Raw genomic sequence first — 15,368 nt, 5'->3', positions numbered from 1 at the left:
ATTGAAGAACTTGGGTTTTTACCCCGTGTGAGATGGGAAGCCCTAGAGACCCCTAAGCAGGGCAGCATGATCTGATCCATATTTTCATGGTTTTTTTTTTTTATCTGTTTGTTTTTTAAATATATCTTTATTGATTTCAGAGAGAGGAAAGGAGAGAGAGAGAGAGATAGGAACATCAATGATGAGAGAGTCATTGATCGAGCCCACAACCCAGGCATGTGCCCTGACCGGGAATCGAACCCCGATTGCCTGGATCCCAGGTCGACGCTCAACCGCTGAGCCACGCCCAGCCGGGCATGATCCACATTTTCGAAAGCTCACTCGGGCTGCTGTGTTGAGAAGGGGTCCGGATGCCCAGATACCATCTTCCATCAGCCACTTCCCCACGTTTCCCTCTTCATTCCTTCGCCAAAGAGCTGTTTTTTGTTGTGAAGATAATTTAGATGGCTATTTTTTTCAGGCCTGGGCTTTTGCATGTGTTTCAGAAATGTGACGTGCATTTTTCCCCAAGGCAAGAGGTAGAGATGGCTTTGACCTCTCGAGTTTGTTGAAGCATCTGGGGGAGAGCGGCCTGTCATTTTTATTGCATAAGTGAGGCTGCGCCCATGGTGAGGCAGAAGGATAATAAATAAGATTCTTGGAGGCCTTTCTATGGCACTTGGCAGGTGCGATGCCTGAGTGACACGTGCCCCCTGCTCGGGGATCATGCGATGAGTGTCTCCAAGCCACAGTGCTCTATATGGCACATGACCTCAGCACCTGATGTCATTTTCCCTTTCTGCTCAGAAAGTTTACCTGATTGAAGGGCGTAAAAAAGTCAGGTAAGCTTAATACAAATGGGAATAAAAGATAGTTGGGAAAAGGTGGGCAAAAGGTGGATTGGCCTCTTTTGGTCAATTCAGACCTTATAATTTATAACCCTGTTATAAAGACAACACATTTTAAATTCAGTCGAACTTTTCTCAGAGGCAGTCCAAGTCTGACGTCAGCTTGGGCATCCTATCCTATCCTTGAGATTCAAAGGAAACGTGGCTTGAACTTCCATTAAACGTACAGTGGGAACCCCAACACCATCTGCCTTTGGGTTTTCAGTCCCCTCTAGCTCCAGGTTCCTGCTTCCACTGGACTCATTCTCTTTAGGGATCAGTTCACTGTCCTGTTGCTGAAGTCCTCAGTCTGTGGTATTTTGTTATGGCAGCCAGAGCTGGCTAATACAGATGCCAACACCTGGCTCTCCCTACCCTAGCCCATCACTCAAATGACACCCAGGCCACCAATGACTTTTATAATTATAGTGATTTTTTTCAGAGCCCAACCCACTTTCCCTCTTTGCACCATCTGCCACCAGTCAACACTACCTCTGGAAGGCTCTTCTCCCTTGGTTTTTGAAACAGCACCTTCACTTGTGTCTCCTGGCACCTCTCTGAAGGCTCTTTTTCATGGGTCAGCAATGCCCAAGGTTCCATCTTTGACAGCTTTCTTTTCTCCCTCTGCAAATTCTCCCTGGGAATGTTGCCAAGAGACCTATTTCCATGAGGATCTTGGACAATCTCCTCCATACCAATGAATGGAAATACCTAGCATACAGTCGGCTTATACTAAATGAACAAATAAACAAACTATCCTCTACGAGCTGAGAAACCCTAAAACTGAATCTCTAGTTTAGAGATCTTTTCTGAGTTCTAGCCCTCCTGCCTTAGGGAGGGATTGCCCACAATAATGCCATGTAACAAACCACCTCCTAAACTTGAAAGAACTTACAACGAGGCGCATTTATTCTCACGTAGGTTAACTGGGATTAAGCTGATCTAGGCTGGACTGGGCTGAGATCTGCCTTACGTTTCAGGTTCCATGTCTGCTGGGCTTGGCTCCAGGCCCTGAGCTGGATTCAGGTCTGCTCCCTTAGGGCCAGGCTGTAGGGGCAGTGGCCACCCAGTACATGCTTTTTTCAAGGTGATCACCAAACCGCACAACACAGTTAAGGCCTCTGCTCCTTTCACATCCTTTAACATTCCAAAGACCAAAGCAAGTCTCAGGGAGAAGCTCGTCATCAGTGGGATGAGGCATGATCTCTGCCTGTGGGCATGGGAGGGGATAGGAGCAAGTGCATGTCTGCTGAACATCCGAACTAGCACAAACGTACGTCGGATTTCCTACGGGACAGCCCCCCTCCAATGTCTTACAAGCCCCTTAAGTTCTCCATGTTGTTTGCTATGAACCTGACACTCTGCCGACTCCCTCCTTCTGTGGGGGTGGATCCTTTGTCCACAACCCACTAGCAGGGGATCTTACTGAAATTGGACAGAACACCTACTTCTTTTTTTAAAAAATATATCTTTATTGAGAGGAAAGGAGGGGAGAGAGAGAGAGAAGTATCAATGATGAGAGAGTCATTGATCGGCTGCCTACCCTGCAACCTGGGCATGTGCCCTGACCGGGAATCGAACCCCAATCTCCTGGGTCCTAGGTCGATGCTCAACCGCTGAGCCACGCCCGGCCGGGCCAGAACACCTACTTCTACTGCCAACTATCCTGAATTCTGCATCAAGGAGCCCCTCACTGCCCTGGCCCCCACAGCGGAACAGCTCTCCCTTTGCAGACACAAGCCCATTTCACTCCTCTGTCGTCTGTGCTTCTCAGACGCTGTGTCCCCGCTACCCCCAGTTCCCATTGGTTCAGTGCTGGTTCTTTCCCTGACTCTCAACCAGCTCCCAAGGGCCCACTACGCCCTGCCCTGCAGCTTGCCTAGGTCACAAAGAGGAGACTGGATGCTGGATGGTCCTTCTGAGCACTCACCTTCTACTCTGGAAATGAGCTTCTCTGCACCAGCTCTTTTCTGGGGACAGCAGCTCATGGACTCTGCCATGAGCCACCTCTCTCCCACCAAAGGAGAGAGGGGTCAGCGAGTGAGTCACTTGTTAGCTTTTGCTTTCCTGTGGTCTGGTTTCGATTATGTTCAGAGCGCACGCACACACACAACCATAACCCAAGACTCAGCTCTAATCTCCTCCCTCATTTTTATGTGGGCTGTCGCCGGACAATTTGATAGGCTTTCTCAGGACAAACGGGCCCTGCTCCAGGGGCTGAGGACAGGAATAGCAAGTCTGGACAGATGCACTTTGGCAGCCCGAGGAGGCGAAGCTTTGCGAGATGAATGTCGGCAGTGTTGCTGGCCCTGGCCTGCTGTATTAATTTCTCCTTTACAAGGAAGCTGACCCATTTTTCTAGCCCATGGCTCTAATGGACTTTTTATTCAGAGGCCATCTTTCTCCCACATAAAGACTGTATTGTATTTAATGATAAGCCTTTTAATGGAATTTGCTATTTCTGGGTCTCTGGGAAAATGCCATTAATGAGCTTGCAAGAGCCAGGACTGGCAGATGTTTGAGGGGCATGCTTTCCAAGGGCAGACTCCCCTGGCAGGAAAATGAACGAAACCCAGAAACAGGTTCTTTTTCACTTTCTTGGAAATGGTCTGGCTTAACTGAAACTGTAATGCAGACAAACTTTTAAAGACAGATTGCTCTCCCCACAGCAGGTCTCCTCACATCACGCTCAGGCTTCTTCACGGGCACTGGCCAAGGGCAGGTGTGCAGGGTGACCAGCGTTAGCCTGCTCGGTTTCCCCACGTCGTGGCCTGGCTTTGCTCTCTGCTGATGATTTCATTGGGATTGGGATGCCAGGAGCATCTGTGGATGAGAGCCAAGCAGGAGCACGCACGGAGGACATTGGGGGTGGGGGTGGCCTAAACAGCACTATCTTCACATCACTCTTTATTGCCTGGAGCCATTCAGCTCTGGCCCCAAACCCAGCAAAACAGAAGCTTTCTGGTTCAACAGTGGTGCCCTCCTTCACAAAGCACTTTACTGCTCATCTCATTAATCGGCAGGGTCCTTCCAAGTCCCACCTCCAACTGGGAATGGCTCACTGAAGACATGGAGAACCTCTCCTCAGGGGGTTCTGCCATTTTGGCAGCATCCTTGGCACTTCCTGGGGTGTACTGCACCCCAGCAATGTGTCAGCATCCTTACAGATGCGGGCGCACCTGCCCTGTAATATGTCTCCTACTGGCACCCCCTGGGACCTGGCCCTAATGGAGGTGCTAGAGACATATAAATAAGGTATAAGATGAGGTCCTTGTCCTCAAGGATTTAACAGCTCAGAGTAACCCAGCTCATATTATTGAGATGTCATTGAGAGCAGGCGCTGTGAGACAAGCTGTTGGAAGTTCAGAAATGAGAAAGACAAAATCAAGCCTGGATTATCTTTTTAATTTTTTAAATCTTCACCCAAGGATATGTTTTTATTGATTTTAGAGAGAGGAAGAGAGAGGGAAACTGTAATCGATGTGCGAGAGACACACTGATTGGTTGCCTCCTGTACGCACCCCAACCAGAGATCAAAGCCTTGACCTTTCGGTGCATGGGACGAAGCTCCAACCCACGGAACCACACCCGCCAGGGCGAGTCCGGATCTGGCTTGCTCAAACCATAGTCTGCAGCATCACCTGGGCTTGTTTAGAATGCAAATGCCCAGGCCTCACCCTTGATTGGCTGAATGACAGATGCTGCAGGTGGCCCTGGCCATTTGCGATTAATATTAATATTTGAGCAAAATTGGCCTACAGAACTTCTAGAAAAGTAGAGGAAATAAGACAAACGCAAAGTCTCTCTGCTCCCAGAGGGGGCAACAGGCCAGGAACTATCACACAGACTAGAGATAACCAGCCTGCTGCAGTAGTTTTAGGCTAAAGTCACAGTCACCAGTGTCGTTTTTAAAACGCGCAGTTGCCTGAGCTCCACCCAAAGGTTTTAATTCACTGGTTTTAGTCTGTATTAAATATGCTCCTGAATTGATTCTGACAGTTATCAGAGGAGAGCACCTCAGCAGGGGTCTGAGAAGGAAGAAGCCCTAGGTCACGGTCAAGAGGCTATCATGATAGAAAGTCAGTCTATTTGATGCCTGTGGCTGTCATAACAATTCACCAAAAACTTGTGGTTTAAAGCAACAGAACTTTATTCTCAGTCCTGGAGGTCAGAAGTTTGAAATCAAGGTGCCTGCAAGGCCACATCCCCTGAGGCTCAGGGGGAGAATCTATTCTTTGCCTCTTCCAGCTTCTGGAGGCTCCAGATTCCATGGCTTGTGGCCGCATCACTCCAGTCTCTGCCTCTGTCTTCACATGGCCTTGGCCTCTTCTGTGTCTTCTCTTCTGTCTCAAATCTCCCTCTGCCTTTCTCTTATAAGTATAAGCACACCCAGATAACACAAGACAATCTCACTGCAACATACTTAATCGTATCTGCAGAGCAATCCTTTTCCCAAATAAGGCAGCATTTGGAGGTTCCAGGGATTCGATAACTTTTGGGGGGCCATTTTTGGTTTCCCACAGCAGTTATCAAGAGATGACAGCACCTGCCAAGTGTATAATTATCACAAAGCAGTAAAAGACTGAACAGTCTGTTGGGCTTTGCAAGGTTAACAAAACAAGAGCCTGAAGTTCAAGGAGTAAGGTTATTATGGTAGCTGTTCAGGATTCCGCAGGCAGGGGCACCTCTTTTCAGGAAGATTTGACACCCATTCTGCCTCAGAAGACTGGGCACAGCATTATTTCTGATGGTGACGTCAAAGTTTGGCAGTAGGTCTTTCTGCTTTGTGTGCCGAAGGCTGCACAGCTAAGAAAAAGGCGTCCTCGTGAGACAGGAACAAGACCTGGAGAATCGCTGGTGTGCTCACTGCTGGCTCCCCTGGACCCTGAGCTGTGAAAGAGAAAGCTGCCTGTTTCCCTGACGCCTTGAGCAACCTGGGAGCATTTTCCAGCTACATCCTCTTGCCCTGGAGGCTCAGAATATAGCGAGTAACTTCAAATAGGTCCATTAAACAGTCATAATGTGAACTGACAGCCTGAGCCCAAGATTATGTCACTATAGTTTGAAAATAATTATGCCATTGTCTCCGTAACTGTGAGAGTTCCGCCCACGAAACTGTGCGGGTGTTTGGATTGCAAGAGAAGAGCGTTGTAGTAAATGCCTTTTAAAATGGCAAGCTTCGTAGTGCACAAGTCAGGATTTCAGTTCATCTTGTCTGTGTGATCGCTGAATACTCCTCTCTCCAGGTCTCGCTCTCCCAATCTTCCAGATGTTCTTTTACAAGAGTCTAACTGTAACAAAAGTGAGTGCTGCTCACAGAAACCTACCCCAAGGGAAAAAACCTAGCAAGAGTGCAGGGATGAAGTCTCAAGAACACCTATCATGCCCTAGCTGGTTTTGCTCAGTGGTTAGAGCATCGGCCTGAGGACTGAAGGGTCCTGGGTTCGATTCCAGCCAGGGGCATGTACCTCAGTTGCAGGCTCGATCCCCCGCCCTGGTTGGGGTGCGTGTGGAAGGCAACCAATAGATGTGTCTCTCTCACATCAATGTTTCTCTCTCTCTCCCTCTCCCTTCCATCCTCTCTGAAAAGCAACGGAAAAAATATCCTCGGGTAAGGATTAAAAAAAAAAAAAGGCCCATCACCATATTAATTATAATAATGGAAAACTGGAATCAATCAAAATGTCCACCAATAACAGTCCCTGCCTGTCTCAGGGAACCTTCCTTGATCCCTCGGACTGTTCAGTGTTTTCGAACTTCTTGCTCGGTAACACATCAAAATGGTAATTCAGTTTTTGCATAAAAATAGTAGAAGCTCTTTTAACCAGTCTCCATTCAATCAACATGTGGACAACTTAATACCCTTCATCCTTGTACTGGAAAACCACCACACTTCTGCTCACATTCATCGTCACCTGCTAATGCCAGTGGTATTTGCTATTGTAACTAGGTAACTTAACACCATACTACATTGATTATATATGAATGTCAAAAGTAAGTGGTGTGCTTCTGAAAACTGGGTTGAATGCTTTGGAAAGACTGAATAAAGGCAAGTTACTAAAGCAAAAAACCTAGTATCAAATTAGGTGTGAATACAGAAGTGAAAAGTTTTAAAGGTTTAGAAGGATTCGGAACTCACACTTGAATCACATAATTTTTACATGTAACAAAATCTTTTTGATATTTTTTCAAGCATTTATAATTATAAAAATCATTCTTGACTCACAGCCATACAAAAAATGGGCAGTGGGCTGGATTTGGCCATAGTTTGCTGACCCCGTCTTACATTTAAAAATATAAATTATGTTTTGTATGTGTTAGGTTTTTTCTTCTACGATTTTCATTTTTAATTATTCATATGTTCAAATGACAATGAACAAGAGGCTTTCTATTCTGTTTGTTCATATTCTTTCTACTTCTCTTGCTTGTAAGGTCCATGAGATAAGGGTTCTACCTGGCAAAAAAATAGGTGCTCCGTAAATGTTACTTAAATAAATGAAGTGAAATTATGCAATATTCACACAACCATTAAAAATTATTTCAGTGAGTTCAAGATTTATTGTGAAGGGAGAAAAAAATGGGTAACAAAACAGTATTGAATAATGTAAGTCTATTTAATTTAATTTTTTAAATCCTCTCCGGAGAATATTTTTTCCATAGCTTTTCAGAGAGAGGGGAAGGGAAAAAGAGAGAGGGAGAGAGAGAAACATCAGTGTGAGAGAGACACATCGGTTGGTTGCCTCCTGCACGTACCCCGACCAGGGCCGGGGTCGAGCCTGCAACCAAGGAATGTACCCTTGGCTGGAATCGAACCTGGGGCCCTTCAGTCCACGGGTCGACGCTCTAACCACTGAGCCAAACTGGCCAGGGCAATGTAAGTCTATTTTAAAACTATGTCTCTATCTGTATGGGAAACAGTATAGTAGAATATATAAAAATGTTATTAGTTATTACACGACTATAGTTATCACAGGTTTGGGAATGCTTTAAAATTTTTTTCTTTCTCCCTATCTGTATATTTGATTTTTCTAAAATAGGCGTTTTCTATGTATAACAGGTCAGTTATTTTTATTTTTCCTTATAACACCAGTGTCCTGAAGGAATTTGCATCTGACCAAATGGAAGCACTAAGTTTGGTCACAGCCTGAGTCTGTGGTCAGGGGCTGGAGTGACTAAGTCCGACGTTGGCCCAGGAGGGAACAGGGGAAGTCCACCCATTTGTCACATGGTCATTTTCCACCGCACTCAGAAAACCAGGAATTTGATGCTAGCACTTCCTAAGTTCTGGCCTTGAGAAAGGAGCCTCCCTACTGCCCCCAAGATGACCGTGTACGCCACGGGTGAAGTCTGGTGTTTCACCGGAGGAGAAACGGGGGGCCCAGGGCGTTCTGTTCACGAGCCTATCAATGAACTCGCACCAGTCGCTAAGCAGGCTCTGGTTCAGCCGCTGGAGGAACAGGAGAGGGCAGAGCACGCAGACACCCCGTCCTCATGGAACGTCCTCTGGGGAGAAGAGAACGCAATAAACATCTGGAGGCAAAAATGGAAAGAGAGGTGGCGCTGAGGGCAGCTCCGAGCGGGCAGGGCCGCAGCACCGTCAGGGCCAGGGGGGGCCCCGTCTGGAGAGACGCCGAGCCAGGCCAGTCGGCACAGCCAGGCAGGCAGAGGAACCACGGAGGCAAAGGCTCGGCGCAGCACAAGCCTGTCACACCTGAAGGCCTGAAGGAAGGCTGGTGCGGCGAGGACGTGACACTGAAAAGCTGACGGCAGCCACCCTGAGTGACCATGGCAGCAAATTCATTCTTGGTGAACAAATGCAATTCCAAGTGACATGGGGAGCCATTGGTGGTTTTAAATGGAAACATGAGATACTCTGGTTTATATTTTAAAAGGTCATTCATGTCACTGTGTGAGAGGGCAAAGGTGGACCACAAGGCCTGTCAGGGGCCACAACAGGGGCTGGGGCCGGAGGGGAAGATGGCCTGGACTAAGACGGACATGGAAAAGGGCGGGCAAAGGTGGACTGATTTGTTAAATCACTGGAACTTGCTTCAGAACTGGATTTAAACAGGGGAAAGACAAGATTCAGCTTGCTTGTTTTAATTTTACCTATTCAGATATAATTCTGATATCCGTACCATACAATTTGCCCATTTAAAGTGTACGATTCAACGGGTTTCAGTTTATTTAGAGTTGTACAGCCATCACTACAACTGACTTTAGAATATTCTCATTACAAAGAAACCCTGCATCCCCCAACCACTATCCCCACTGTACTTTCTACCACATTTATTTACCCATTCAATGGATGGACATTTAGTTTATTTCCATTTTTTGGCTATTATGGGTAATGTTGCTGTGACTACTGTTAGCAGTTTTGTGTAGGTATATGTTTTAATTTCTCTTGGGCATATACTTAGGCATGGAATTGCTGGTTTGTACAACAACTCTCTGTTTAACTGCTTGAGGAACTGCCAAAGCGGCTGCAACATGGTATTTTTTAAAAAATATGTTTTTATTGATTTCAGAGAGAGGAAGGGAGAGGGAGAGACAGGAACACTGATTGGCTGCCTCTTGCACGTCCCCTACTAGGAATCAAGCCTACAACCGAGGCATGCGCTCGGAATCGAACCAGCAACCTCCTGGTGCATGGGATGACGCTCAACCTACTGAGCCACACCGGCCAGCTGGAGTCAGTTTTAAGATCATTCTCGCTGCTATGTGGGGAATGGAATAAACGAAGGCCAGAGTGGAGGTGAGGGAGAGTGCAGAGACCCAAACAGTTATGCAAAAGTAGCGGCGTCTTAGGTAGTGTTTAAAGACACTCAACTTACGGTGTTCTTCATGCTGTTTATGGCAAAAAGATTTCTGCGAGATAGCCGTCTTTGCATCATGAATCATATGGTTAAATTAAACGATTCCAACAGAGAGGACTTGTTAAGACAGATCTGCAGTTTTCAAATCCAGAATCCTAAGGCAAACTGGTGTAGAATTGCTTACACATCTCCCCAAACAAGCTCCTGCAAGCAGCTAAGGGAAACTGGGTGCAATAAAACTTGCACACCTCCAAGCCATGAAAACACAGGGCTCAAGTGGCAGCCGGTTGCTGAGGACTTGGGTAGCAACAGGCCTTACTGCTGTGGCCTTAGGACCCTGCCCTGGCCTCCCAACTCCAGGGAAGGGCTGGCTTTGCTCTAGGCTGTTGATTTTGACAACTGGGCAGCAGTTCTGTCCCTTTAAAGTCCTTCCAGTTCAAGAAGCAAAGGCACAGCCAACATCTGTCAAGTTCACGATGTGCCCGGCCCTGGGCGAGGTGCCCACTTAACATTCCTTAGTTAGTGAAACCTCATAGCTAATCACAGAGGAAGAAAGAAATATTTTTCCTAATTACAAGATGAGCAAAGCTGGTCCCCTTGGACTGGAAGGTCATAAAAGGCCTCTCTGAAGAGATGGCTTCTTAGCTGATACCAGCCATGTGAGTGAGGGTCAGGAGGAAGAGCATTCCAAGGTTAACCCTCAAATTGTTCATTAGCTCTCCAGGTGTCTTCAGTTTTATTAACAGTTTATATTAAATCTATGTGTATTAGCACAAACAAGAGTAAGAAATATCCCTCTGGAAATAAATCAGGTTTAAATTCATTTAAAAGATAACTTCAAGTAGAAAGTATAATTATTTTTCCTTAATATTTCTAATTTTATACTCAGTGCCCATTCTTCATAACAACATCCCCCACCCCATCCCTACCACCTCCCTACCCAACCGTACCCACCCCCATCCAATATCATTGTTTCTGCTTGTGTGTCTTAGTAGACCTTGGTGAGGTTCTGGGACACGGCGACACACAGTTTGGTTCCTTTGATCTGGATGTGACAGAAACAGTGGCTTTGACCTCCAGAACTCCCCACAAAAAAAAGGAAGTATTTACATATACAGGAGTCCCCACTTATCTGCGATGGTTATGTTCCAAGACCTCCTGTGAATCCCTGAGACTGCAGACAATACCAAACCCTATATATATATATATATATATATATATATATATATATATACACATACTATGTTTTTTCCTATACATACATAACTGAGATAACATTTAATTTATAAATTAGCACAGTAAGAGATGAACAACAGTAACATAATAAAATAGAACAGCTTTAACAATTATGTGAATGGCTTTGGGGCCATTATTAAGTAAAACAAAGCTGACTTGAACACAAGCACTGCCAGGACAGTGGATCTCATAACCCAGACAGCTCCTAAGAGGCTAACAGATGGGGATGGATTTGGAACCTCCTGTTGTCCTAAATAACTCCTCTGTGCCCACTTTATAGTGTAAACCTTCAGTTGTTCTAAAACAGTGGTTCTTAACACTGTGTGAACAATAAGAGCTCTTTAGGGGCTTTTGGAAAAATAGCAATCCCTGCCATCACTCTCCCCTCTCCTTCTAAGGTGGGGCCTGGGCCTTGTATACTTTTTGTTTTTGTGTTTATTTAGAAATATTTTCAAATGTAGGGGGAAAATGCCAGAAAAAAATAGTACAATAAACATCCACATACCCTTTATCCAGATTCATCTACTCTTAACATTTTGTCCCATTTGTTTTATCATTGGCTTTCCTTCTCTATTTTATTTTCTCTATTTTATTTATAAAATAAAATGCTTTGAGAGTAAGACATACTTCCTTAAAAGACATATTTCAATGTGCATTTCCTCAGAATAAAGATATTTTCTTGCATAGCCCAGGTGTAGTTGTCAACGCCAGTACATTTAACATTTACACAAACACTTGCATTTTCCCTATTATCATATTACAGTTTCTCAGTTGATGCAGTGATCTCCTTATAGCATTTTTCCATCCAGTACAGAATCCAGTCTAGGATCAGGCATTGTGTTTAGTTGTCGGGTCACTGATGTGTTTTTAAAAGCTCTCCAGGTGGATTTAATGTGCGTACTGATATTTATTCACTACACTAAACATATATTAGCTGTTTACCACGTGCAAAGTATTGTGAATAAATTGAGGAGTTTCTTATTTTAAGGGTTATACTACAGACCAGCGATTTTCACATAAGCTAATTACTAAAATTCTGTGGCACACCAAAAAATGTGTTATATTTTTTGCCAACCTGACAAAAAAATAGGTATTATTTTGATTCATTCACACTGGATGGCTATTGTTGGGTTGGCTATTGTTATGTTTTTATTTGACAATCTCAGGGAAAATGGGTCAGTGCCCCTAAGTAGCCAGGTACTGCATGTTTTAAAAATTCTTGTGGCACACCAGTTGAAAATCGCTGGCTCAACATAACATCTTTGGGATTCATCCTGTTGTTGTGCATATCAGTTCATACTTTTTGATGCTGGGTAGTATTTCATTATACAAATATACCACAATTTATTTACACATTTTCCTACTGTCTACAAAGGGATGAAAATCAGACTGGCAGTAGAACTTTTACCAGCAGCAATTGGTTTCAGAAGACAATGGAGCACTATCACCAATGTACTACGAAAAAGTAACGATTCACTAGAATTTTATACCCAGATAAATGATTATCCAACAGTGAGGGCAAAATAAAGACATTTTTAAATATACAAAGGATTCCTCCTCCCACTGAGACACCTACAGAAAGAACTATTAAATGATGAACTTAGGCTAGAAGAAAAACGAACCCAAAGGGAAGACTTTGGATTCCAGAAAAAAATAGTAAGTACAAGAATTGGTGAAATGTCAGTAAATTTAACTGACTCTTGACTATAAAAACAATTCTTAAATTAAAAAAGTAAAAATCTCCAGGCAATGATGGCAAGATGGCAAAGGGGAGGGCTGTTAAACGGGTAAGGCGTGTAAAGCACTTTTGTAGGAAGAAAAATATTACTTGATTATTTTGTTAAAAACAATATAAGTATGTATGTTGAAAAAAGAAGACAGTTCTGAGAAGAATAGACATAAAGAGTGAAGCCCTCAAACCAGCAGTGGAAAATGAAAAAACATTTTATTAATCCAACAGAAGACAGAGAGGGAGAGAAAGGAAGAATGAAAAAGGTGCTAACTGAAAAGCACAAAATATGATGCAAGAATAAGTCCAAATATATTAGTGATTATAATAAATGCAAAGGGGTTAAATTCACCTATCAGAGAGACAACTAAAACAAAACTTATAGAAAGACTAAATATGAAGAAATGAAAAACATGTGACATACAAACAGTAGCCAAAAGAAAGGTGAGATATCAGTAACATTATCAGAAATGTCTAATTTAAACCATCAGCATGACATATAGTAAAAGGGGCATTACATAGTAAGAATCAACTGTGATTTCTAATGCAAAACACACTTTGCAACAGGCCACCTACTATATGCTAGGGGTCATGTCTGCTTTCTTCGCTGCTGCATCTTCAGGGCTTGGTGCATAGTAGGTGTGCCATAAATATTAATGAGTGCAATGATTACATTATATTGAAGTGACCTGTTTATGTGTCTGTCATACCATAAGGGTAGGGGTCCTGTCTTACTCAGTTTTATGACATCAATACCCAGCACATAGTAGGCACTCCATAAATTCACAATGAACTCAAGGTTCATCTCTTCCACAAAATCTCTCCAAACTGCTCTTACCCGTGATGACTTATCCTTTGTTTTTGCTTCTATAGCACTCATAATTTGAAGTACCCAATTTAGCAACTGATTATATAGTAGTGTCTTTTAGTTTTCAATTCAACCTTGTTCCTCTAAAATTATGTTAGATTCTTTGCATATAGAGAAGATAACTTATACTGTTTACAGTGCCTTGAATCGACACCTTTGCCAGCAGCACATGCCATGACCTCCAAGGGACTATTCCCACTCCCCTTTTCCATCCTTGACTACAGGGATCACTATTTAGAGACAGGGTTATGTGCAAAGAATGTGGAGAAGTTAACATGGGAGTGGAGGCTGGGGGAGAGAAGGCAGCTACTGTCCAATTCCAGGTCTCTGTGCTTGCTCCCTTCTGACAAAATAGGGAGGAAAATGCCTGTGATTCTACAAAAAAAGTAGGTGTGGGAAAGTGGGAGAGAAAAAGTCAGGGAAGAGAGCGTGTTCCATACACTACTGGACAGAACCTGGACCTGGAGTTGATTATGAGATAAAAAGGAAACCCTGGGGGAAACAACTTAATTCAGGCACAGGGAGCCTTAGGAGGCAGAGAGGGATGCTGTCCTCAATCTACCCACAAGATACACCAGGGGAACCTTGGCAAGGACCTCCTAATTGGGAAGCCACAGGGGGTTAATAAAGGGCAGAGTGGTGTCTTCCCTGCTCTGCACAAGGAGGACACCACAGTCCCTGCAGGTTCCATCGGGGCCCTGGGACGAGGTGAGGAGATGGGCTGGCTGACCTCCCAAGGTCCTTTGTAAGCCCATAATTAAATGGTGAATCCTGCACTTGCTTATTTACACTCCCACACACGTCCGCACCCGGTTTGATAGTAAGTCCCCTGGGCTGCCGTCCAGGTTTAGTACGGCGCCACGCAAGCCACGGGCACTCAACACACCACTCAAATACCTGCTGAACGAAGGAATAAATAAATCGAGTGTTTAAACAGGGCGCACCTGACCTCTGGACTGTAAAGTACGGCGATGAATAAAATCGCAACATTCCCGCAGTATCGCTTGAACAGAGCCGGCAAAGGAGGGAGACACACACACACACACACACACACACACACACACACACACACACACACGCACACGCACTGATTCAACTCTAGTCACATTCCCACCCTGGGAGCACAGACCACCTGCTCAGCACGCAGGGTGTAGGAGTTTCCTTGTCAAGGATCCTCTCAGCTGCTTTAGGATGGTGCCTCCAGAAGGGCAAGTCACCAAGATTCAGGACCACTTCCCTTCCTGGGTGGCCTCGGAGACAAAGTTTCAGCCTGGATTCGGCCTGGGCCTCCCCGGGGCCGCCCGTGCCCCCTCCCCGGCCGGGGGAGCCCTGGGAGCGCAGTTACCCCGCTCGCAGCGCCTCACCTTACCTTGGTGAGCTGGGCTATCTTCTTGCACATTTTCACGTGCATCTCGGGGTCGCAATCCATTCTCCAGCAGGAGCCACCGTGGGCATCAGCTTTGGAGCACCGGCAAGTTCCGGGCGCATGAATTTTGCTGGAGACCGCAGAAGCCATCGCAAAAACGCGTCCAGCGCTCAAGGGCTCTCGCTCGTGTTCTCGCTGCCCACGGTGTGCACGTGCGCGCGCGCCAGCGTGTGAGCGCGTGGGCTTTCTCCCGAGAGGTGGCACTGCAGTCCGGCCGCCGCGCCGCCCGCCGCGTGGTCCCTGCTCGCCCGGTGGCCGCCTCCCAGCCACCCGCGCCCACTCCCCCTCCCCTGGTGCTCTCGCTGGCTCGCCGCCCCGGCGGGCACCCGCACCCTGCGGCAAGGCGCGGAGGGCCGCACGAGCCCCTAGCGATCTGAGCCGCTCCCAGCCCGCGCGGGTTTTGCCTGCAGTGTAGAGCTCACTCGGC

At 45.6% G+C, this 15,368-nt stretch overlaps 1 protein-coding gene across 1 annotated transcript in view; it reads right to left on the bottom strand.

Annotated features, from left to right (window-relative positions):
* FAM184B (family with sequence similarity 184 member B) overlaps positions 1 to 15,152 on the bottom strand; it is a 62,468-nt gene extending 47,316 nt beyond the window's left edge. Inside the window, exon 1 of the mRNA XM_016199757.2 lies at positions 14,885 to 15,152. Coding sequence (XP_016055243.2) covers positions 14,885 to 15,031 — 147 coding nt within the window. The 5' untranslated portion in view covers positions 15,032 to 15,152. The remainder of the gene's footprint in view (positions 1 to 14,884) is intronic.
* Between the last annotated feature and the right edge of the window lie 216 nt (positions 15,153 to 15,368).

The sequence above is a fragment of the Miniopterus natalensis genome, chromosome 1 (assembly GCF_054644295.1).
Source record: "Miniopterus natalensis isolate mMinNat1 chromosome 1, mMinNat1.hap1, whole genome shotgun sequence".
NCBI classification, from domain to species: Eukaryota; Metazoa; Chordata; class Mammalia; order Chiroptera; family Miniopteridae; genus Miniopterus; species Miniopterus natalensis.
This window is presented reverse-complemented; position numbering and strand designations above follow the sequence as displayed.